Source organism: Panthera uncia (genome assembly GCF_023721935.1).
Source record: "Panthera uncia isolate 11264 chromosome C1 unlocalized genomic scaffold, Puncia_PCG_1.0 HiC_scaffold_4, whole genome shotgun sequence".
In the NCBI taxonomy this organism is placed as follows: domain Eukaryota; kingdom Metazoa; phylum Chordata; class Mammalia; order Carnivora; family Felidae; genus Panthera; species Panthera uncia.
Window position 1 is genome coordinate 6,607,383 of NW_026057585.1, and position 25,843 is coordinate 6,633,225.

General features: G+C 44.8%; 2 protein-coding genes and 1 non-coding gene across 3 annotated transcripts in view; all 3 read right to left on the reverse strand.

Annotated features, from left to right (window-relative positions):
* TTF2 (transcription termination factor 2) overlaps nucleotides 1-3,322 on the reverse strand; it is a 42,378-nt gene extending 39,056 nt beyond the window's left edge. Inside the window, exons 1-3 of the mRNA XM_049618372.1 lie at nucleotides 3,254-3,322; nucleotides 3,067-3,169; nucleotides 406-492 (exon numbers count right to left, since the gene is read on the reverse strand). Of these exons, the coding sequence (XP_049474329.1) occupies nucleotides 406-492; nucleotides 3,067-3,169; nucleotides 3,254-3,281 (218 nt within the window). The 5' untranslated portion in view covers nucleotides 3,282-3,322. The remainder of the gene's footprint in view (nucleotides 1-405; nucleotides 493-3,066; nucleotides 3,170-3,253) is intronic.
* A 7,594-nt stretch (nucleotides 3,323-10,916) lies between these two features.
* On the reverse strand, nucleotides 10,917-11,019 carry LOC125913790 (U6 spliceosomal RNA). The gene has a single exon (XR_007455089.1). It is a non-coding gene; the product is annotated as a U6 spliceosomal RNA (small nuclear RNA).
* An 11,120-nt stretch (nucleotides 11,020-22,139) lies between these two features.
* The window catches only part of CD101 (CD101 molecule), a 36,403-nt gene continuing 32,699 nt past the window's right edge, over nucleotides 22,140-25,843 (reverse strand). Inside the window, exon 9 of the mRNA XM_049618374.1 lies at nucleotides 22,140-23,348. Within this exon, the coding sequence (XP_049474331.1) occupies nucleotides 23,119-23,348 (230 nt within the window). The 3' untranslated portion in view covers nucleotides 22,140-23,118. The remainder of the gene's footprint in view (nucleotides 23,349-25,843) is intronic.

The following is a 25,843-nucleotide window of genomic DNA, read 5'->3' on the forward strand; positions in this document are numbered from 1 at the left end:
AAAAAAAAAAAAAAAAAAAAAAAAAAAAAAAAAAAAAAGAAGGGAAACTAACATTTATTGAGTGCTTAACATACTTGACACATTTTGCAACATTACTTTCATTCTATTACTAGGACGGAAAAGTTGACAAGTTACCGCAAGTTAGTGACTGTTGGCAGGCTGATGTTATCAGCTACTTAACAGCTAGAGAGGGAGGAAGGCAGAGCAGTTGATTCTGAAACTAGCCAGATTCTCAGACTGACCAGGTGCTCAGCAGTGACAGTGACAGCTCAGAAGGCATTCAATACATAGAGAAATTCTGTTTGTTAAAAATGATTTCTAAAGAATAGTCCATCCTAGGAAAACACACCTGGCTGTAAATCCGGCGAAGAAACAAAAACTTAGATGTTCATTTTGGACACTTACCTGTATTCTTCCTTGCCCGGCGGTAGCAGCAAGCCCTGAAGTGCTACCACACAGTCCTCATGCAATAAACAATGAGAAACAGGAATGCTAGAGGGGGAGGAAAAAAGGAAATTTTGTTTTAGGGGACATCAGAAATTAACATTCTAAAATTAAGTCCCAACTATGGGTTTCATTATTACTTTTTTTAAACGTTTATTTATTTTTGAGAGAGAGAGCATGTGAGTGGAGAAGGGGCAGAGAGAGAGGGAGACACAGAATCTGAAGCAGGCTCCAGGCTCCGAGCTGTCAGCACAGAGCCTGACATGGGGCTTGAACTCACAAACTGCATGATCACGACCTGAGCCACAGTCAGACGCTTAAATGATTGAGCCACCCAGGCGCCCCCTAACTACAGGTTTTAAATGTAGGAGTGCACCTATGACCTCCACAGGGTTTGTAGATGCCATACATTTTTACATCTATGTGCCATCCTCTGGGGAAAGGCTCACTCAGCAGCTTTCATTTCTTTCCCCACTTCCCCAAAGACAGGACAACAATAAATACATCTTTTTCCTGATGACTCAAAAGCTTAAAACCATACTGTTGTGCAACCTCTACATTGTGAGAGCCCCCCCACCCCGCACCCCGCCCCAGAAACGAGTGAATATCAAAGACTAGCTGTGAACTTCTTCCATCATCCCTTTGTCTGTTACAACCTCTTTGCTGTCCCTCAGTGTTGTTCACACGCCTGCTCTAGAAACATGCTCCACTAACCTGCTTCATGCCTGGCATAAGTTTTTAACTCTTCTCTTACAACTTCTTATGAGACAATGTATATATAACATTTGAGGATAAACAATTTTGAGTGTAGACCTAAAATATACTCTCATAGGGCCTGTGGCACTTGTTTCTTCCTTTGTTTTGCTTATATTCTAGTTCCCCAGACATATTCCAAAGAGATCAAGTTTATCAAATAACTGTCATTACATTGTACTGCTTTGATAGCAGTGCATCTGTATAAATGGCAGTCTACAGAAGGGCTTCTTTTTTTTTTTTTTTTTAAGACGTTATTTCTAAGTAATCTCTACACCCAGCGTGAAGCTTGAACTCAAATCCGGAAACAAAGATTCTCCCGCTCCACCAACTCAGCCAGCCAGGTGCCCCAAGAGTATATTTCTTTTAACATAAAACTGAGTCTTACGCTACCATTAATGCTTACTTCCTACAAATCTGAATGTTCTTCCATGTTGCATGAAACTTGAGCTAGGTCTAGAACCTAAGAAACTCAGTAAAGAAATTAGAAATAAATAGTAAATCACAATGATATGTTGTTGATAGTATACGCGGCTTGTCCACCCCCGCCCCTTCTTTTTTTTTTTTTTTTTAAATGTTTACTTGAGAGTGCGCAAGCCAGGGAGAGGCGGAGAGGGAAAGAGAGAACCCCGCAATGTCAGCACTGAGCCCAACGAGGGACTCCATCCCACGAACCGTGAGATCATGACCTGAGTGGAAATCAAGAGTTGGACACTCAACCTATTAAGCCTCACAGGCGCCCCTGGCCTGTCCCTTCTATCTTAAGATTTGACACTTTTTCTCAAAATCATTTCGTACGTAACCAAACTGGATCCCAGTAATTTCTTTCAAATAAAAAGACAACTTATTAGGGAGCCAAGAAAGTATTTTGTCTAAAAGTGTATTTGTCAAATCTGAAAAAGTATACCAATTCCTTCATTTAGTTTCAAAGCCCAACAAAGACACAAATCGTCTAAGTCATGTAAGGGAAAACACAGGTTAATACACACATTGAAAAATACTTCATTTTCTAATATGGATACCCACTTTGTGTCTTATTTCAGAAGGAGAAAATTTATTTTTCTCTACCAAGTTCCGTAGACATCAGGAAAAACGTTTAATGTGATAGTTTAAAAATTCGCATAGGCTGTGGACACTTGGTACTGTGTCAAAACATTAACACTTTATGAGAACAGTATTAACTTTTTGCTTCTACCAGAGTGCTGGTAGTATGTATGCGATGAACCATGGGAATCTACCCCAAAAACTAAAAGCACACTCTACACGCTGTATGTTAGCCAGTGTGACAATAAATTATATTTAAAAAATAACTACCAGAGTGCTGAATTAGATACTTGCCTTTTTTTCCAGCGTCAATCCCTAAAGTAACCTGTTTCTTTGGATTGTCAATCTCACCCCCTTAAACGCACAGAATCCTATTTTAAAAAGGAGCTGATAATCTGACCACCAGAGTGCTTTAACCTCAAACATTTAAAAACAAGTTCGGCCTAAAAGTAGTGCGAAACAGGGACCAATTATTTTCTACTATGTCTGCATGTCCTCACTTAGCAGGGAGAAGCAATGTCCGAGCAGAAGGCCTGACAAGCGCACAGAAACCCAGAGCTGGAAAGGACCAGAAGGTTCCAGATGTAGCTGACCCTCCATCTTACAGGAGGGGGAAACAGAGGCCCAGAGGGTGAGTAAGCTGCCTAGGGCCCAACAGCAAGAAGGTACAGAGCGTCTCCCCAACACCCCAGGCTGCCCGGGGATTATCAACTACTTAAAGGGCCCTGGCTGCACACACCAGGGTCCGCACCTCTCCTAGTGCCTGTCGCGCCGGGCAGAGGGGAGCTGGCGGTGACAGGCAGTCGTGCCCAGCTCGAGACTTACTCGGCTGCCAGCACTAAGCTGCAAGAGTTCGCCGGGCACACATAGAAGCTCTTTCCTTTGTTGGGACCATCGCGGACGCCAGTCTTGAGAAAGCAGACGGTTCCTGAGGAGAGAAGGTTGATAACAATTATGCCACGCTAGACTGACAGACTCCCGGAGGAGCCCCTAAAAGATGCGGGCCCCTTACCGTGCTCCGAGCACCTAAGCGCTTCCATGACCGCTCCAGTCTCCAATTCCAGCGAGCCGGGCCCCAACGCCTGCTTCCGCCTTTTACTCCGCCCTCCTCTCTCAGGAGCCAATCAGTACCCCGCTTCTGCAGCCTCAACCCCCATAATTCACCGCGCGTGGCCTTCACCCGCCGCCTTCGCGGGAACTCGGCGTTTGAACGGTGGGGCGTGGCTGCAGCTGGCGCGGCTCTTCCAGGTGGGGGTTTCCGCGTTAGGAAGCTTCGATGGGCTGTTGCCGGGAGGGGCAAGGGCAAGGCTGAGGCCCGGACGACTCCAGTTTATAGGTGAGACCTAGAGGCGGTCCTAGAGGGAACGTACGTTGCAGCTGCAGAGGGGAGCTCTGCAAGGAAGGCTCCCTTCTCCCGGAGGCCGACGGCGCCTGGAGCTTGGCGGTCGTCTCCGAGCCGGGGCCTGGCGCTCGGTCCCTGGGGAGGGTAGGCCCGGAGAAGCTGCCACCGCGGGAGGAGACTGTGAACCCCTCCAGGGCTGGGGCGAAGTGGGGTGCGGGCTACTACTGGGTGCGTCGTGGGGGACGCAGGCGCGAAGACTTCTGCAACACCCCCCAGTGATCCTTTAAGTGTGCGTGGAGCTTTAGACTTCGCAGGGTGCTCACACATAGACGTGTCTCTTGACTTGACGGCCTGGTGAGACGGGCATTATACGGAAGGTCCCGAGGTTCCCAGAAGTTTGACTCACCCAAGGTCACAGAATTAGTGAGTGGGTGATCCACCGACAGGTGCCCAGGGGGCTGCCCAGCTGCATCCTGTTGTGTACTGAATGTTCTCTAGGGCCTCTTGGTGCAGGAGCCCTGAGTTGTAAGAGTCCAAGTGGAAACAACAAGAGAGAAATAGATTACCTTTGGTGTACTCTGTGTATTTTGTATCGTCAGACTTTTTCTATTAGTATGCTTTTGCAATGTTAAAAAAATATTGAGAGGTGCCTGGGTGGTTCAGTTGGGAAGCCTCCTGACTCTTGATATTGGCTCAGATCACTATCTCATGGTTGGTGAGATGGAGCTCCGCCTGCGGTCCCTACCCCCCCCCCCTCGCCTCTCATTAGCGCAGAACCTACTTGGAATTGTTTCCCTCTCCCGCTGCCCCTCCCCTACTTGCGCACGCGCGTGCGCTCTCTCTCTCTGTCTCAAAACAAACTTTTAAAAAATCGAGAATGAAGTTAAGTAAAAGAAAGGGAACTGTATTTGAAATGGTAATCAGAACTATTAGTGAGCAGAAAGGGAGGAATTGAAATCAAGAGATGTATTGCAGTAGAGATGGATTCATATTACAGCTATTGAGGACCATATGCCGAGACATGTGGTGTGGCACATGCAACTGTTCTTATGGGACAGTTGGACAGAAACTCTGTAATGTCTAGGAAATCTAGGGTATATGATAAATGTAAATGTGGGGGGAGGGCAGAAGCTTCACAGGAAGGGAGACGGACCTGAGGTATCATTTATTAATGAAACAAGTACTTATTAAATAGCTTTTTGTGTGCCCAGTGTGAACTAGGTGCTTGAGAAAAATAAAACTCATTTTCACGCAAAGTTTGAAACAGTTTTTCTAACCACAGGGAGCTTAGTATATGAAGGAGACTGCATTAGCACATATTGAACGAACACTTAAATAATCAAGTAAAATGATATTCAATGTCAAGATGAGTGGAGTCAATAAACCGTGATTAATTTAATCATAGCCAAATTAAAGAAAAGGAGAATATTTCTTCCATAAATTTGGAATATGCCAGATCAAAATGTTTAAGCTCCAGACAGTTGATAACCATATTTATAAGAGTGAGAAAACAGATAAGGTTGTCCTTGGGTGAGAGGTGGCCATAATCCTGGCATAAACTGTAATGAATTCTACAATATATACTTTTCAAAATATATACATACATTAGTGCATGTGTATTAACTTTTATGCTTAGTTTATACATTTACTTTATATTCTAATTAGCCTGCAGACCCTGGAGAGAACGTGCTTCATCAACTTCTATTTTGAGTAAAGTTGAGAGTTTTAGTTTGTTTTCCTCTAAAGCTAATTTATTCAAAAGGAATGCCTAAGCTAAGTTCTAGGGCTAGGTGGCTTATTTTTATTTTATTTTATTTTAGCTTAGTTTAGTTTATTTTTATGAGTATAATTTATTGTCAAATTGGCTTACATACAACACCCAGTGCTCATCCCAACAAGTGCCCTTCTCAATGCCCATCACCCACGTTTCCCTCTCCCCCCCCCCCCCCATCCACCCTCAGTTCTCTGTATTTAAGAGTTTCTTGTGGTTTGCTTCCCTCCCTCTTTGTAACTATTTTTCCCCCTTTCCTTCCCCCCTGGTCTTCTGTTAAGTTTCTCAAGATCCACATATGAGTGAAAATATATAATATCTGTCTTTCTCTGAGTGACTTATTTCACTTAGCATAATACTCTCCAGTTCCATCCACGTTGCTGCAAATGGCAGAATTTCATCCTTTCTCATTGCCAAGTAGTATTCCATTGTATATATAAACCACATCTTCTTTATCCATTTGCCAGTTGATGGGCATTTAGGCTCTTCCCATAATTTGGCTATTGTTGAAAGTGCTGCCATAAACAATGGGGTACACTTGCCCCTATGCATCAGCACTCCTGTATCCTTTAAATTTTTTTTTTTTCAACGTTTTTTATTTATTTTTGGGACAGAGAGAGACAGAGCATGAACAGGGGAGGGGCAGAGAGAGAGGGAGACAAAGAATCGGAAACAGGCTCCAGGCTCCGAGCCATCAGCCCAGAGCCATCAGCCCAGAGCCTGATGCGGGGCTCGAACTCACGGACCGCGAGATCGTGACCTGGCTGAAGTCGGACGCTTAACCGACTGCGCCACCCAGGCGCCCCAGCACTCCTGTATCCTTTAGATAAATTCTTAGTAGTGCTATTGCTGGGTCATAGGGTAGTTCTATTTTTAATTTTTTGAGGAACCTCCACACTTTTTAGGAGTGGCAGCACCAGTTTGCATTCCCACCAGCAGTGCAAGAGGGTTCCTGTTTCTCCACATCCTCGCCAGCATCTTTTGTTAATTTTAGCCACTCTGACCTGTGTGAGGTGGTATCTCAGTGTGGCTTTGATTTGTATTTCCCTGATGATGAGTGACATTGAGCATCTTTTCATGTGTCTGTTGGCCACATGGATGTTTTCTTTGGAAAAATGTCTATTCACGTCTTCTGTAGGGCTAGATGATTTAAACTCACACGTTAATGATCCAGTAAATTCTTTCCCTATAGGGCTGGTCAGATGCAAAATGTATGATGGAATTGTTCTAAAATCAAATTGTGGTAATGACTGCGTAACTGTATACGTTTACCAAGGCTCGGACAACTATATATTAGGGAATTCTATGGTATCTAAGTTATCCCTCAATAAAGCTGTTTAAAAGCAAACAAAAAACTTAATTTATAAGCGATGCCAAAACATCCGCCTGGCAAATAAAAGCTAGGATCATCTCGACATTTTGACATCCTAGGGAAATATAATGGGTGATGGAGTTAAATAGTAGAAACTCTTAAGTTTCGGATGGTATGGATCCTTAGGCAGACTGGTTCGCTGGCCTATGCCATAACATCCCTTTGATGCAAACACTTATTTGAATTCTTGGGAAAATGAAAGAATTCTCTTTTCTCTGGTCACCATTGTGCCAGCTGGCATGTGTTAAACCTGTCAGTCACCTGTAAGATACTGGCAGAGAGAGGATCAGCTAGACGAGTCATCTCTTGACATCCTTGCCACTGTCTGTATTTTTTTTTTTTTAAATAATCGGTGATTCTAAGTTATTTGTAAAATTCCAGCTTCTGTGCAGACTTTGGCTTCACTCATCTTAATAATTAAATTGTTGGGGCGCCTGAGTGGCTCAGTCGGTTGGGTGACCGACTTTGGCTCAGGTCATGGTCTCATGGTTTGTGATTTCAAGCCCCGCATCAGGCTCTGGGCTGAGAGCACAGAGCCTGCTTGGGATTCTCTCTCTCCCCCTCTTTCTGCCCCTCCCCTGCTCATGTGTTCTCTCGCTTGCGTGCTCTCTCTCTCTCTCTCAAAAGTAAATAAACATTAAAATTAAAAAAAAAATAATTGTTCAAATGTGTTTTTCGAGTCGGCTGATAATTCTAAGAAACGTAGTTTGTTTTCTGAACTTGTATCTTTCTGGGTTTTTGCTTATTTCTTTGGGGTGGGGTGGGGAGAGGTAACTACTTTAAAACGTCAGATAAAGGATTTGTGCCCGTGAAGCACGTGGTCACGGGAGGAAACCCTCACTGTCACTGCAGAAGGGTGTTCGGAGATCAGTGATTTTACATGCATTTTCACACTTGGTTCTGACACCTACCTTGGCAGTGGGTGTTCTTTTATCCCCATTTTAAAGAGTAGGACACCAACGTTCAGGGTAGTTAGGAACTTACCCCAAGGTCATGCTCCTAACCACTGTCTTACAGAGCCTGTGCTTGAACTTTGGGACCAGATAGGGCCAGTAGATTACTCTTGTTCTGGCTCAAAGTCACAAAGTTGACACCAGGCAGATCAGGGGCTGGAAGCGATTTTTTGAGATTCCCAGTCCAATTCTTGCCACTACCGTATTTTTATGAGGTATAGATTATTCAGTGATTCATTCAGGGATTTAACCTACGCATAGCCAAGCTTCAGATATTTGTGATATGCCGACAGGGCTTGACAAATTCAAGATTAAAAAAGCAAAGCAAGTTGTGCCATCTTATAAATGACCACGAGGTGGCAGCCTACGAACATAAAAACCAAACACAAGTCCCTCCTGCTGTTTCATTTTTTTTGTTTGTTTAAGGATATGTAATGGTAATTCAATTTCCTCTCATTTTGTGCCTTTCAAATATATGACCATTTTAACCTTATCCTTTGACATAAGCACAGTCAGAATGATACTGTGCTAAAGATAAATATGGTTTATCATTTAAAAAGCCAAGAGAGGGGCACCTGGGTGGCTCAGTCTGTTAGGCGTCCGACTTCGGCTCAGGTCACGATCTCGCGGTCCGTGAGTTCGAGCCCCGCGTCAGGCTCTGGGCTGATGTCTCAGAGCCTGGAGCCTGCTTCCGATTCTGTGTCTTCCTCTCTCTCTGCCCCTCCCCCGTTCGTGCTCTGTCTCTCTCTGTCCCAAAAATAAATAAACGTTAAAAAAAAAAAATTAAATAAAAAATTAAAAAAATAAAAAGCCAAGAGACCTGGGGTGCCTGGGTGGCTCAGTTGGTTAAGCATCTGACTTTGGCTCAGGTCATGATCTCACGGTTCATGAGTTTGAGGCCCATGTCAGGCTCTGTGCTGACAGCTCAGAGCCTGGAGCCTGCTTCAGATTCTGTGTCTCCCTCTCTGCCCCTCCCCTGCTTGTTCCCTTTCTCTCTCTCTCTCTCTCTGTCTCTCAGAAATAAATAAAACATTAAAAAAATTTTTTTTTAGAAAAGCCAAAAGACCTTAGAAATTCTTTTGTTGCACCAATATTCTTTATTAGGGTCCAAATTTCACTGCTCTTAAAATATTGTCCCCAAACTGGTTCAAAGCATGCTCTCCTTCATCTACTTCCTTGTTGTGGTTTTTTGGTAAATGTACAATTCAGTACTTTTTTAGTAAACCTATAAAGTTGTGCAGCCATGACCACAATCCAGTTTTAGAACATTTCTGTTACCACCGCCCCCCAAATTTCCCTTGAACCTGTGTATAGCAATTCTCACTTACACCCCCAGCCTCAAGCAACAACCGATGTGCTTTCTGTCCATAAATTTCGTCTTTCTGGACATTTCATGTAAATGGAATATGCAACATGTAACAAATTGCCTGTCTTCTGTTCAGTAGCCTAATGCTTTTGAGTTTCCTCCATGTTGTAGCATGTATCCGTATTTCATTCTTTTTATTGCCAAAGAGTATCCTATTGTATTCATTCATCCGTTGATAAACATTTGGGTCGTTTTCCCTTTGGGGTTATTAAGAACAGTGTTGTCATGAACACTAACAAGCCTCTGTGTGGACAAAGTTTTCATTCCTCTCAGGTACATACCTGTGAGTGGAATTTCTGGTTGTGTATTAAGTTTATGTTTAAGTCTTTAAGAAATGGCCCAACTGTTTCCCAAAGTGGCTATGCTATCTTATTTTCTTATGGGCAGTGTATAAAGGTCCCAACTTCTGCACATCCTCACCAACACTTGTTACTGTCTGCCTTTTTTATGATACTGGTTCTCGTTGTGGTGAAGTGGTGTCTCCTCTGTGTTTTAATTTGCATTTCCTGATGACTCAACAGTTGAGCTCCTTTGCATGTGGTTGCTAACCATCATCTTCCGCTTTTTCAATGGTTTTGCAAGGCTTTTTCTTTTAAAGATCTGTATGGAACTTAAACTAAAACCTAAGTAAAAATGACATCAATTGTTATAAATCCAAGGACATCAAAGAGATAGTTCTGGTTTGTGATCATGGTAAGTAACACAATTGTATATACTTTTTTTTTTTTAATGTTTATTTATTTTTGAGAGAGACAGAACACAAGCAGGAAGGGGCAGAGAAAGAGGGAGACACAGAATCCCAAGCAGGCTCCAGGCTCCGAGCTGTCAGCGCAGAGCCCGACACGGGGCTTGAACCCACAAACTGTGAGAGGACGACCTGAGCCAAAGTCGGTCGCCCAACCGACTGAGCCACCCAGGCGCCCCAGCACAATTGTATATACACTATGATCATGGTCATGTGAAAAATACTTTTTAACTACAACAGACTGTTAACTTTTAAGAGTACATATCGTGTGGTTCCATTCCTATGGCTCTGAGAGGCTGGGTTAGGAGATGGGTCAGATTTTTATTTTTATTTTCTACAACTCTCATGTGTTACTCTTATTATTTAAAAAAAAAAAAAATCCCTGGGTGAGTCAGTGGGTTGGTTGAGCGTCCAACTTCAGTTCAGATCATGATCTCACAGTTCGTGAGTTCGAGCCCCATATCGGGCTCTGTGCTGACAGCTCGGAGCCTGGAACCTGCTTCAGATTCTGTCTCCCTCTCTCTCTCTACCCCTTCCTCTCTCTCTCTCTCTCTCTCTCTCTCTCTTTCTCTCTCTCAAGAATCAATAAACGTTAAAGGAAAAAAAAAAGAACTCATCCACCTTTTAAAAACATGAATTGGATTCTGTTGTTCTTTGCTTAAAAATGCTTCTGTGGCTTTCCATCGAATTTAGAAAAAAGCTGAAACCCTCATCCTGGCTCATGGGGGCCCCATGTGACTTTGGCCCTGTCCACTTCTCTCTCTCACCTTCTGCCATTCTCCTCCTCACCTTCTGCCTTCCAGCTGTCCTGACCTGCGCTCTTTGCCTCCCCGTGCCAGGCTTTGTCTTACCTTAAGGCCATTGTTCGGTTGTTCTTTTCTCTTTTCTTTTCTTTTTTCCCCTTTGCTTTCCTTTCCTTTCCTTTCCTTTCTTTTCCCACACTCAAAGAAGATTAATGTTAATATGCCAATCAGGGATAATTTTTCCATGAGCAAGATTGCCTGGCCTTATATTCCATATTTGGACAGAGCTAGACAGTTAACCAGTGGCCATAGCCCATGCTGAAGGGGAAAGGGTTTGATAACCCTCTGCCCATGCTCCCGTGTGGCTGGTTCTGAGTGGAACCAAAAATATGGAACACCTTGAGAATTTGTCATCCTTGCACAGGCGCTGTGCTAATCCTCTGCGTATCGTTGCAATTTTAGTATACGTGCTGCTGAAGCAAGCACTATGTTGTACTTTCAGCCTGACACGTTTCTTTAGATCTTCTTTTTTTTTTAACTTTTTTTCTTTTTAATGTTTATTCATTTTTAAGAGAGAAAGAGAGAACACGCCCGCACGAGTTGGGGAGGGGCAGAGAGAGAGGGAGACACAGAATCCGAAGCAGGCTCCAGGCTCTGAGCTGTCAGAACAGAGCCTGATGTGGGGCTCGAACTCATGAACCGTGAGATCATGACCTGAGCCGAAGTCGGACGCTTAACCGACTGAGCCACCCAGGCACCCTTTCCCTAGTTCTTTAAAAGCCTGGCCCCTAGGTCTTCAGGTCTCATCTGAAGTATCACCTCAGTGAGACTTTCCATGACTACTTAATCTAAAGAGGTCCTTCCTTGCTACTCCCTGCCTCCGCTCCCTGTTTGCTTTCTGCATAGCATTTAGTTTGCATGGTCTGTTTATTTGTTGTGTCCTCCGCATAGATTACATATGTAGGTGCCAAGAGAGACCACTTCTGTTTTGCTCACCATACTCAGTAAATATCTACTAAGTGAAATGAACTAAACTGTAGAGCGGAAGGGACTAAAGTCACCAAGTGTGCCTGCCTAATCCCCTCCACTTCATCCCTAATGGATTCAGCATGAGGACTTCAAGTGACAGCAAATTCTCTGTTAGGGTATCTCAAATTGCCAGTTAATTCTAATGTCTGTTGAGGAGAAATATGTCTTTCTGTCTGAAACTTCCACTTATTTGTAACCTGGAGTGACACATAATACACTTAATTCTTTTCAGTGTCACTTTCAAATATTTGAATATGGCTGTCTCATCCTCCCCACATCCTCAGCCTGCTCCACCGGCTGTGATCATTTCCCTCCCCTCCGGAACCCCTCACCAGCACTTTTCCATGAACGTTTGCTTAATCTGAGGCCTCTCAAACAGAATTCGGCATGAAGAATCCTGTGGGATAATTATCTCCTTTATTTGGGATACGACCATATATACATGCAATATAAGGCAACACAAAATTTCTCTCTGCTTTCTAACAAATATGTCACACTAGTTATTCACATCAAGTGTGCAATCAACCAGAACCACTGCTTTCGTTTTTCATGCATGAACTCGTGTCTCCCCTACCTGGTGCACCTAATTGCTTAAATTTAAACTCTGGATTCCAGCTTTCATCCTGCTAGTTTGGATCCATCTTTCTCACCTGTCTAGATCTCTTTGAATCTTGTTCCTGTCAGCTGACCTATTAGTGCTACCTCCTGACTGTGTGTGTCAGCCGACCACTTGACAAGCCCGCTCCCCTGGATTCCATCTGAGTTGCCATGAGAAATGCTAAACCGGGCAGAGCACTTGGGTATCATGTGCCCAAGGCACATGGGCCGGCCGCAGCTTCATGATTTGGGTATGGTTATTCGGTCAGGCACAGAGTCCCTGAAATGAAACGTTGCCCTTTCTTGCCTCGATGCCTCCCTGAAGCTCGTGCATACTCTGTCCCTGTCCCGATTTACCAGTCCACACGGCAGAGTAGATGAGAAAGTGAGGTTAATCTGGGTGATTTTTTTTCTTGGTGAGCAGCACAGGAAGCGGCCCAGAAGCTGCAGGGGGATGTGGTTCCTTGGGACAAGAGGCCCCTGTCTCACACCAGACTAATGATTCACTCAGTGACAGTCACACAGTCCCCTGTCTTTGCCTGACACCCGTCTGTCACTTCTCACTTCTTATCTAATCCTCCACCTCCCTCCGGGTCCTCTCTCCGGCTTCACCTGCATCGGGATGAAGGCGGGCCGGTGCGAGTTGAGGGATTTGCTCCAGCCGGACAATGAGAAGAAGGAGAGTTCATAACTCTTTTGAGGGAGAGCCGAGGCGGCCTTCCTGGGTAGCCCAGAGCATCCCCTTCAAAAGATGGAGCTCTTCTGAGCTCTTCACTTCCCCTTTAGAGCTTCCCCGCTTTCCTGGAAGCGGGGACTTCCACTTTCACTCGAAGCAGAAGTCTTCCATAGAGCAGACACAGCCTCCCCTCTGCAGTAGCCCCGGGGGGCCCAGTGAGGCCTGGCCCCAGTACCGTAGAGCTTAGCGCCCCTCCTGCCATCCGGAAGTTTCTTCCGGGAAGCAGGCAGCCTCCTTCTTTCTCCCAGTCCGTGGGGTTCCTTCAGAACCTACTGGTGCCTGGTGCTGCGGATGGGACCGACCCACCTAAGCCCCAGAGAAGAGCTTGGGTGGGGTTCTTCTTTCTGTGGGACCTTGGCTTTTATTTCTGCTTTCTCACTTTTATGCTAATTGCCTCATTCTTCCCTCCCCTTCCTCTTTCTCTCTTCCTGCTCCTGCTACCCCTCCTGCCAACCCTCAGGGTCTTCGTCTTCAGTCCCGGAGCTGGGAGACAGCATTAAGGACTGGCTGTGCAGGAGGACTCACCTGGGTTCTTTGCCTGCCTGCCCGGAGCTCTGCGTGCACGTCGAAGTCGTCCCTCTCCATCCTCACACTTTTCTCGAGGTGACATAATTCCTGCCACTTTCGTCGTTGCCTACGTCTGACAGAACAGCTGGAGCAGGGCTAAGTGGTAGGTGGGGACATTCTGTTCGCATGAGTGATTTTGTTTTTAAGCCGTACACCCTACCCAAGAGTGTGCACGTACAATAAAACATACCAGATAACTTACCGCATCTGAAACATGTTAACAGGCATGAAGAACACAGGTATGGAGCAAAGCACCGTCCAGTGCATTAATTACACTGTCAATTTCTTCTATGGACTGAACTGTGTCTCCCCGAATTCATATGATGAAGCTCAGTTTCCCAGTGTGATGGTATGTGGGGGTGGGGCTCCTGGGAGATAATTAGGTTTAGGTAAGGTCTTGAGGCTGAGGCCCTCATGAAGGGATTAGTGCCCTTATTAGAGATACCAGAGAGACTCTTCTTCTGTGTGTGTGTGTTTCTCTCTCTCTCTTTTCTCTCTCTCTGTCACATGAGGACATAGAGAGAAGTTGGCAGTCTACAAGCTGGGAAGCGGGTGCTTGCCAGTTGGCTGGCATCTTGATCTGGGACTTTTAGTCTCCAGAACCATGAGAAACTAAAGTTCTGTTGTGTAAGCCACCCAGTCTATGGCATTTTGTTACGGCAGCTCGAGCTGACTAAAACAAATTCCCAAGCTAAGTATTTGCTATCTACCATAACATTTGTTTTCCAGATGTGCCATTTGCACTCAAATCTGCATGCAAATTGAATTAGCTAATTAATACAGGTATACACTACCTCAGGATAGGAGTCTCCAGTGACTCCCTTCCCCATTAATTCCCATATATTTATATATCTTCACTTGGAACTCCTGGATTAAACTCCCTTGTCTCTTCATTTAACTGTAAAGCACTCAGACAATTTTGTCCGAATGTTCCTCTGTCCACATTTGCCTTGATATCCTCTTTCCTGAAACTTCATACTTATTCTTCCCAAAATTAGGCTCATGGGCGGTGGACCCAAACAATGATCCCATTTTGTAGCAAAGCCCATGCTTGGACCACATGTCTATACCCTGTTCTTTCCACAATCATGTTAAGAATTTAGAAGGCGAAATGCAGGTATCTGGTTTCCTTTTCCGGAGCAGAGACAATTAAAATGTCCAGCCTGTCGATTGATGCCCAACACTTATGAGTTCTGTCTCCTTTACGCGCCTGTCTCATTTAGCCCTCACAACAGACTCTGTGGAGTAGTGGGGATCCCCTCCCTGGAGGGACGAGGGCAGTGAGACAAAGAAAGACTAACTGGCAAAGATGATGGCCAGCGAAGGATGTCAGGGTTTCCCCGCAGGCAGTCTGAATCCAGAGGTCACCTTCCTGACTACTAAGAAACCCAGATGTATTCGTTGGGCGTCCCACCAAAAAGGAGCAAGAGGTCAAAGTGGAGAGCCCTAAGAGGGAGTATTTGGCAGCCTCAATTTTATCTTGCTGCAGCTTTCTTCTCACGGGGGCTCACGTGTTGGCTCTTCCTTTTGTGTGAAAGGATTACTAAATATCATAGTTGCCACTTAGCTTTCTATTGCCAGGTTGGGACGGCTCCTGGTTTACTGCTTCTGAGCGACCCAAACTGAATACTACCCTGAATACCTTCCCTCGATGAAGAAAAGTTTTGAGCAAGGAATTTGGACTGGAAACTTAGACTTTAGAATTTAGTACATGTACATTTGGACCTGACATTAGGTCCTAATACTGATCGGGTTTTTTCGCACAGCATCCCGATTTGTCAGTTCTGGGACTAGGAGGTATTTGGCCCACGTGTAGGAGTAAAGGCCATCCTGACATCAGCACCATTTTATTGGGGGGGGGGGTCATATCTTGGGTATTGAGAACAGAAGATCCTCGAACAATTCTTAGCCGCCAGCAGGGTGGTACCAATAGCTGCCGTGAGATTATTAAACAGTACGAAGATTCCCTACAGACAGACTCAAGAACTGGTAGCATTTGCCTTCAGTCATGGGAGACCATAACAAAAACACGCTCTCATGTGTTTATTTGGGCAGCATCCTGTGGTAGCACAGAGTAGCCATGCAATCAACACGCATGGGATTGAATGGACATCTGTGGGAACCAGGGCAAAGAGTGCAAAGGGGTCCCCTGTCCCCTGTCTAAATTTAGTCTTCCCTTTTTAGAGCAAACCGGATCCTAACATGTGACAAAGCAAACATCTGGCATTAGTTTTTCTGTCCCAATGGTGCTCCTGTTCTACCTTGTGTGTGCAGCTCTTTGCTCAGAATGAGATGGTGGCATCTTTATAAGTAGAGGAAGCACAGTGTGATAGAAAGGGTGTTGCTTTTGGAGTTCATGCATCTGGGCTCAAGGGCCAGCTCTTTTTGATACTTAAAGCATGATACTTAACTGCTTTCTCCTGGTTTATGGTTAGATCTCAGCTTCACAAGTTTGTTGTAAAGCTCTGGTGCTCCTAACCCATGATGGCGGCTCAACATAGTGAACATCAGCTCCCTTCTCCTTTCCTCCTAGAGGGAATGGATGATATCACTTATTTCTGCATTCCTAACTCCCAGCATATGTCTTGGCACATGCGGAATATCTGGAAATGTTTGTGGAACAAATAAAATCTTTTTTCCCACTGTATTAAAATCGTTCCCTCTGTGTTGGTCATCTAGTTGGTTCTCAAACACTTAAAAAAATTTTTTTGTGGGGCGCCTGGGTGGCTCAGTCAGTTAAGCTTCTGACTCTGTCCCAGGTCATGATCTCGTGGTTCATGAGTTTGAGCCCTGTGTTGGGCTCTGTGCTGACAGCTCGGAGCCTGGAGCCTGCTTCAGATTCTATGTCTCATTCTCTCTCTGCCCTCCCTGCCCCACCCCCCCAGCCAACTTGTGCTGTCTCTCTCTGTCTCTCAAAAATGAATAAACGTTAAAAAAAATTTAACTTAGGTGTAAGTTATTTACATACAGTTATTTCAGTTATATACTACTATATTTATATATTTATTAAGTTAAATATTAGATTATTTACATAAATTGCTAGGTCTTAAGAAAGCTTAGTAAATTTTTACGTAGGTATACATACACCCATGAAACCATCACCTAGATAAAGGTAAAAAACATTTCAGTTGCCCCAGAAGGTTCTTCCTGCTACTTCCCAGTCAATACTTCCCCTGCCAGAGGAAATGATTATGGTGACTTCTGTCCTCATAGATTCGTTTTGCCGGTTCTTGGATTTCAAATAAATGAATCTTATAGTGCATACCCTTTTGTGCCTGGCTTATTTCACTCAAAAAATGCTGTAATATTCATCCATGCCATCACATATACAGCAGTTTGTTCATTTTTATTATGTGTAGTATTCCACAATATATATAAACTATGCGTCCGTTCACCTACTGATGGACAGTGGGGTTGTTCCTAGTTTTTAGCAATGATGGATAAAGCTGTATTTTTGTTTATGTCTTTTGGTGGATAGAGCTGTTCCTTTCTCTCGGGTAAACGCCAGGAGTGGAGTTGCTAGGTCATAGGGCAGGTATATGTTTATCAAAAACTACCAAACTATTTTACAAAATAGTTGAACACACTTACACTGCCACCAGCACCATATTAAGTTCTGGTAACTTTAAATTCTTACCTGCGTTTGATATTTGGTATTGTCTTTAACATTTTAATCATCCGGGTATCTCGTGGTTGTTTTAATTTGTAGATTTCTGATGAGTGATGATGTTGAGCGTCTTTTCAGATGCTGTGGCCACGGGGCTGCACTATTCAGATCTCACTTCAAGGGAACCTTTTACAGGGAACATAGCTGACTGACAGCTTCCAGCAGCTAGATCATCATATCTGTCACGATGCTCTCACACTGAGGCCACATTTTCCCAGGAAATTTGCTGCTTCCAGTCAAAGACTAAGCAGGGCAGAGATACTAGACTTAGACCATTTCTGCCCAGTGGAGCCCTTCTCCAATAGCCAATCTTTGTTTAAGAGACTCCCATCAGCTTGGCCCAGATTACCTCAAAACTGCAGTGTCTAAAGTTCTTCCTACATCATCCGCCTTCCTTCCCTGATCCTTTTACAGATGTCAAACCTGCACCACAGTCCAGGGCTCTCCCCACTTTCTCCTGCCCCACCCCCCTTTTCCTTCATAGGCATTTCCCTCAGTAGACCCCTTGCATGTCTAATCCCATCTTGGCATGTGCTTCATGAAGCCTGAACTGACCGACGTGATTATTGACTGTTGATAATTGTCTTTTGTAAAACCCCTGTACAAGTCTTTTGTCTATTTTTAAGTTGAGCTTCATGCTCCTCCTTTTTAAAAAAAATTTATTTATGGGAGCGCCTGGGTGGCTCAGTCGATTAAGCATCTGACTTCGGCTCAGGTCATGATCTTGTGGCTTGTGGGTTGGAGCCTTGCGTCAGGCTCTGTGCTGACAGCTCAGAGCCTGGAGCCTGCTTCGGATTCTGTGTTTCCCTCTCTCTCTGCACCTCTCTGCTAACGTTCTGTCTCTCTGTCTCTCTCTCAAAAATAAACATTTAAACATTTTTTAAAAAATTATTTATAGGAGTTCTGTATATATATTTATAGGAGTTCTGTATATATTCTGTATAGGAGATATAAATTCTTTGTTAGATATGATTTGTGAATATTTTCCCTCCATCCATGGCTTGTGTATAATCACTTAATGATATCTTTGATGAATATTTTATTTTAGCGGTACCCAGTTTATTTTTTTCCTTTGTAGTATAAAATGTGAGGTAGGTGTCAAGGTTCTTTTTTTTTTTTCATATGAATATCCGATGGCATCAGCAGCTAGAAGAAACATGATTTCCCCACTGCAGTAGCACCTATAATGGAAATTAGGTGAATCTACATATGTATGTATATTTCTGGACTCCATTCTGTTCCATTGATTTCCTTGTTTATACTTGCACCTATAATATGCAGTTTTTAAATATATATACCATCACACTTTATTTTTAAAGTAATCTCCATGCCCAACATGGGGCTCAAACTCCTGGCCTTGAGATCAAGAGTCACATGCTCCATGGACCGAGCCAGCCAGATGCTCCTACAACACACTGTTGTAATTATTATAGTTTTATAGAATGTCCTGGAACTTGAGCTCATAATTCCTCCAACTTTTTCTTCTTAAATATTGTCTAGATTATTTATATTTTCATTTATTAGAATGAGCTCATCGATTTCTAAAATTGCCTGGGATTGGGATTAGGATTCCATTAAACCAGGGTTTCTTATCCTCAACGCTATTGAAATTTTGGGCTTTGCTGTGGGGAAAGGAGTCTGTCCTGTGCATTGCAGGAGATTTAGCAGCAACCCTGGCCGCTGCCCACTAAGTGCCGGTAGTAACCCCTCCCCCCACCCCAGGTGGTGCCACACAGGTCAAGGGGCGCCTGGGTGGCTCAGTGGGTTAAGCATCTGACTTAGGCTCAGACCATGATCTCATGGTTTGTGAGTTGGAGCTCCATGTTGGGCTCTGTGCTGACAGCTCTGAGCCTGGAACTGCTTCACGTTCTAGGTCTCCTGCTCTCTCTGCCTGCCCCCCACCCCTGCTCACGCACTGCCTCTCTCTGTCTCTCTCAAAAGTAAATAACATTAAAAAGATTATTTAAAAAAATGTGTCTGTAAATTGCCAAATGTCCTTTGGCAAGCACAACTGCCCTGCCCTCTCTCCCCGATTGATAACCACTGCATCAAATCTATGGAGCGATCTGGAGAAAATTGGCATCTTAACAGTATTGAGACTCTCCATCCACAAAAATGGATTATCTCTCCATTTAAAACTGAAGCACACACTTTCAACACCCTGTGCCATTGTGACCTTAAAGGCATAACGAATTCAGGTTTTCATTTACTGGTTATTTATGACATATGAACTTATACCTCCTCGCCAAAACCATCTCAGCAAATGGTTTAATGTGATAGTTATTCTTCTAGTCAAAATATCTCTATTTGGAAGTCAGAGCTGATCCAAAAGGAGCCTTGGATTTAAATATGACATAGTAGAAACTCCAAATGTCTAACAAGTAAATTAAACAAAAAAGCAAGCATCAAAAAGATAAGGTAAGGGTGTAGGTTCAAGCCCCACGTTGGTTGTACAGATTACTTAAAAATAAAGTCTTTAGGGGTGCCTGGGTGGCTCAGTTGGTTAAGCGTCAGACTTCAGCTCAGGTCATGATCTCACAGTTTGTGGGTTCGAGCCCCACATCAGGCTCTGTGCTGACAGCTAGAGCCTGGAGCCTGCTTCGGGTTCTGTGTCCCTCTCTGTCTCTCCCCCACGATGCTTGCTCTCTCTCTCTCTCTCTCTGTCTAAAATAAACATACATACATACATACATAAAATCTTTAAAAACACAAAAGATAAGGTAAATGGAAAGCCAATTAAATGAAAGGATACTACTCTCTCATCTCTACACTTATCAATAGAAAATTAATATTTATTAACCAGAAGAAGAATCTCATAACATGTCATTGTCTTTAACAAATATACATTAGCTACCTCTTTGAGCTTGCTGTAAGACTTGAAACTTTCTGACAGTTTGGTTCAGTCCACAAACCTCATAAAGCTGTTTTTATCCCTGTTACACAAATTAGAGGACAGTGGAGGTGGTGTCCTGAGGCTAGCGGTGTCATTTTGTCCTGGTACTGCCCCAGCCCTCACCCAACCCCTACCCATCATCTATGCTGCTCCTTTTTCAATTCTCCTGAAGGGAGCTGCCCCTTCCCTGCTAAATAACATTCAATGGCTCACCACTGTCCACCAAATAAAGGCCAAGTTCTTGTGCACGTTCAAGATCTTGTTTCCTATACATCTCAATAGACTATAAAGAACAAAAACAGCCTATTCATGCCTTTGTCACCTCCTTGTCGTCTCACCCCACACAGAGTAGGAATACCTCCGGAGTGATGCATTTTCCATCTCCAGTAGGAGTATGGCAGAGGATTCGAACTTCACAACTGTTTGGACTGGACACTGATCCAGAGGGCTTAGGATTATTCTTCAGTTAATCAGGTATATTACAGATACAGATACAACAGGTCAAATAAAATTTCCCAGGAACACAGGGCATGGCGGAGACAGAACACTAGCCACTAAAAAAGAGCAGGGTTGGAAAACTTTTCTTGTAAAGCGTCAGATAGTAAACATTCTAGGCATTGCGGGTCATATAGCCCCCCTGGCAGTGACTCACCACTGCAGTTTTATTGTGACAGCGGCCGGAGGTAATATGTAGGCAAACGGGAGTGGCTGTATTCGCACAAATCGTATTTTAAAAAACAGGTGGTGGGCAGCATTTGGCCTGTGGGCCATAGGTGGCCAACTCCTGAGACAGAGGGTTGTTCTGTTACCAAAGAGGGTTTGAAACACAAGATGCTGACGGGAAAACCAGGTGCTGACATAGAACGGAAAAGTTGAAATCAATGAACAAAAGTACAATTCTGTACTAAGTTTTAGACAGGAAAATGGAACAAGTACATAATTGGAAAAAGAAGAGGTTTCATGTAAAATGTCTCCTGAGTTAGGTGAAAAATTTTATTCAGTTCAAGAAAAGAGAAAAGATGACTTTGGGGCTTGGTTGCCTGAAAATTCCCCATGGGCCAAATGGAGCCGTGTGGCTTCTCTGGACATCTAACGTGCTGTATGAAAGCAGAGCATCCAGAAGATGCAAGGTGACGACCCCAGGGGATGGGGCGGGTCACCACTAGATCCCTCACCCCCATCTCTGCCAGACACTAGGAGGTGCTCACTGGGAAATAATCGTTCCCGTGCTCTACGCTGGGTGGTGCGGTTGGACATTTGAGTGTCTGCTCTGTGCAATGTCTGAGCCGGATTCAAACGTGAAAAAGTGCTGAGCTCCAAGCTTCTGAAAGGCGGGGCCCAGCTGAGGACAGAGGAAGAGAGATAAGGGGGAAGAGTAGCCCAGGCAGGGGACAGTACTAGAGTCTGCTGGGATTATCTGACGGGGCTCAATTCTGTTCTTTCTCTTCAAAATACCAATTAAACTCCAGGTTTCTGCCGGGGGCGGGGGGTGGGCAGGGGGCATCACACTTTCTAAGGAGTCATAACCTTAGCTTTGTTTTCTGAAAAATATGCCACCCTACCTGAGAGACAAGAGACAGATGTGTTGACACATTTAAGGAAACACTTGTAGTATTTCAAATGAGCCGATAAAGGGAGAGAAACGTAAGGAACCCATAGGCTACAGTGGGAGTTCTCAGAGCCCCGGTAATCCCCTGGCAAGGGAACTAATTATGTTTGCAGAAGACGTGTGTGCTTGATAAAATAATTAAAAATAAATTGCTCTCCTTGGACATGCAAATCGCCAAGTGTTAAAGCAACCCCATTGGTCACATAGATAATAAATAGATGCGTTTTCTCAAGTCTGTTAGGTGGCACTGATTGATTTCCAATTCTGGCTCCGATAGGGCCTGAGCAGCTTTTGAAACAAAGATGAGGAGACCTCAGGCCCAGTGGGAACAGTTATCATATCCTGGGGCCAGTTGTTAAAAGCTGTAAGCCATGACACTCCCCAACCCCAGCCCTCCTGACCTTTCCTGGGACTCTGAGGAACCAGACTTGACCCAGTGATCCCCCTGGGCTCCCAGCCCCTGCTGGAGAAGGAGGGGACAGGGGCCCTGTTACTCCTCCTCCCCCAAAGAACTACCACAACACTCTGTGCTACTACCCAGTGCTGTCAGGTCAAAGAAAATAAGACATTGGCTAAAAGCCAGGACCCAGATGGATCTTTTGGTGTGGGGAGGAAGGGGAGATATGAGGCCTTGGGGTTGACTGTCGTTAAAAAAAAAAAAAAAAAGTTTTTCCTAATGACCTAATAGTCTTATAGAGAAAAGAAGAAAAGGAGATGAGAGGTGAGGTGAGGAGAAAGAAAGAAAGACAGACAGACAGACAGAAAGAAAGAAAGAAAGAAAGAAAACAGAGAAAGCGAGGAAGGAAAGGAGGGAGGAAGAAAGAGGAAGCAGAAACTCAGACTACAAAATGCTTTATAATTTCTTCAAAGAACCCATCAATATTAATTAGGTACCGTCTACGCAGAGATTGTCCTTGAGTAGCATTTATAGATGGGATGGGGGCAAGACAGGATTTCTGCATTGAAGGAAGTCACATCCACATTGGGAAGTAGATCTGATGTCAATGAAGGGCATATTCCCAATTCCTTTTTGCCTTGCTGACATCAGGCCCCTTCCCACACCTCTTATTTGGGGGCAAAAGATTACCTAGAGCCAGTGTGACTGGACCACTCGGAATGCTTTCCTGGGAATCAGTGACATAGGGAGGAGAAAGCGGAGGGCAGCCTCACCCTGGGCTTCTCCATAGGATCGCAACTAATACCCAAGAGGCTGTGTGAGGGAGGTTCTCTCCTTACAGAAGGGGACCCTGAACCTCTGTGAGGTGCGGCAAATGAAACACAGGGTAAATCATCTAGCTCCTGGGAGAAGGCAAGGGGTAGATGACTTAACACACAAAGAAACCACATACACATTCCCTCTGATTCCTAGGTAACTTGCCCAAGGCCACACACACCAAGAAGGACACAATCAGGATTCATTCACACCAATGCTCAGTCCAATTCCAGAGCCCACACTTTTCCATAGGGCTGCAGACGGCTCTCAGGATTCAATGGTCTTCCTCTTCCCTCCAGGTGGTTACCCAGTCTCCAGCCCGTTTCAAATCCACCCAGAGAGTCTTTTCTTTCAGCGCATTTAGCTTCAGTGCCCGCAACCTCCTGGCTTTGTGGTACAAGCAGACGAGGGAAATGAGCAGAAGGATAAACAGAATGCAGGGGCAGGTGAATAGGAAATAGAGTAAAGGTGTTGATGAGCAGATCCTGGAGGGAAATGTGGGCTCTGCCATGAAAAGAACAATAAAGAAGATAATTAGTCTCCAGCTTACCTGCACTAATCAATGATAAACACTTGGGGGATTTATTGTTACAGGGAAATATATGTAAAAATAGTGGGGCCAAGTAGTGGTGGGCCCTTTAAATCGTATGTGGGCAGAGGAGTCCAGAATAGGGCTCTTCCAGCCTAGCTGCCCTCACCCAGCTTGTCCCAACCACTGGGCGGGGGGGTTCCAATGACCTACTTAAAACCAACAGCCGCGAAGAAAAATAAAACAAAAAAAGAAAACCTCTCCTTTAATCTTCTATCCTCAGAAAAGATATCTATAATTCAACCCTCGTTCTCAGCTCTGTTGCTGGTCCTGAATTTTTAACTGAGTTATTCCCACGGCTGCTGCTTAAGTGTGCGTACTCACATGGACATGCACGCGGCACACACACGTGCACGTGTGCACACTCACACAGTGCGCTGTTTTTACACAACAGCAACTACAGTGAGAAGCTCGGTCCGGACTCTCCTGTTGGGATCCCCCCACCCAGGCACCCTCCGTTTGGCTCCCCTCCTGTGTTGCCCTTACTGTTGCCTCCATCACGCACGCTCTCTTGCATCCTAATCCTCTGGGTCCTCCTGACCCAGCTCAGACAACACTTCCTCTCCTGGGTCCTCTACCTGCCTCGGGCACAGTCCTCTCCAATGCTCCTCTCACATACCCCCTGGTATAGACCACTTTTGTTCCTCCTTATCCATCTCCTTCATTCCACCACAGTTGAGTACGACTGATAGCCACTGATAGCGTCATTGGTTTCTGTGTCCCCTGCTATGCCCAGCACTTGCCTGACAACGTTGGCTGATCTGAATCGAACCGGACTGACTGCAACCACCTGGGCAAAGGCTACTATATAAAGGCAAGCTAAAGCACACGATCTTCCAGCAACTGCAGTCCGTGGCGGGGGTGGGGGGGGGGGCACTGTCAGCGCACAGACACGCCAGGCATGCACAAGCAGTCCCAAAGTGGCTCCTGGCCACACGGCCAGAGAGGCAAAGGGACAGGGCTGCAAACACCACAGGTTCCAGGAGGCAGTGCCTAACAACCTCCATGCACAAAGGCACATGCTCTTAGAGAGACACCAACCACTAAATGTAGTCTTCCGACGACATTTGTTTATGACAGGATATTTGAACTTGGGGCTTTTTGGAAAACTCTGATGCTAATAGTAGCTGTGCTTTTATTGGAAAATTGTAATGACATAAGCAAGTTCTTCTTCAGAGGTTAAGTTATAGGATTCATGGGATTATAGACTCTTAGAGATGTAAACGGCTTTGGAGGTCATTTCCACCAACTTCTACCGCAAGAATCCCATTTTTGGCATTGTTGATGCATTTGCACCTTGAAGAACGTCTCTTTGCTGGAAGTCAAGAAAGAGCCTTAAACATTTGTCCGGCTCCTGCCTTGTGAACTCCTGAAGGACAGGGCCCATGTCTTATGCATCTTTTTATCTTGTACAGCACTTTGTCCATAGGTCATCAATGGAAACCGATGGATGAATCAATTGCGTGAGTGCATTGCACACACAGAAACCCAGGGGTGGCTGTCGTCCTGTTACACAGAGTAAAGACCATCACTGAACATGAGGCTAGCTCTGAACAGGACTTGACGAGCTCAAGGAGTTTGCAGCTGGATTTTCTCTGGTCTCATGTATATTCTTCGCCCTCAAGTTGGTTTTGGTTTTTGAAAGGGTGGGCAATGATAAAGCTAGACTTTTAATTCATTATCACTCTCTCTCTCTATATCCTACCTGACCCCTCTCTCCAAGGCCCTGCTTGACTACAATAAATCTCCCCAGGTCTTATCTTAATATATCTGAAGGCATGTGGGTAGGAAGGAGGTAGAAATGGCAGTGCTGAAAGAGACCGGAGCTGTAGAAAACAGCGGAGAAGAGCACGGGCCTTGACACTTCACGCTATTCGTATGCACAGTAGCGACTGAGTACCTCTTCCATCTCGAAGGGAGCCAGGTTCACATTCTGGCTCTTCCACATACTGTTATTGACGTTGGACCAGTTACTTGCCCTCAATAACGCTTAGTTTCCTCATCGATCAAATGGGGATAATAATTTCTAGAGTCGTGATAAGATAATGAAGTATTTAACAGAGCGCTCAGCACATCTGTTGAGTCAGCAAGGAATAACTATCAGTACGCTGGTAGGAAAATCACAGGCAATGCTCTCCCAAGAGACCGGGTAGAAAACGGGGCTCAACCAGCTGGTTCTCCACACAGGCACCACAAGCTTGGCCACGTTCTTCCGCAGGCCCAGTCTCTCCCTCAAGTCTCTGGTCCCTCCGTCTCCGTGGCTGGGTGACGTTCCACTGAGAGTCAAATGATTACGTAGGAGACTCTGACTTCCCTTCCCTATCATGGGAGGCAGAGAATTGGGAAGTGAGAGTCCACCTCTGTGTCACCGTTGCTAGGACGGTGGTGCGATACTGAAGAGATTTGCACC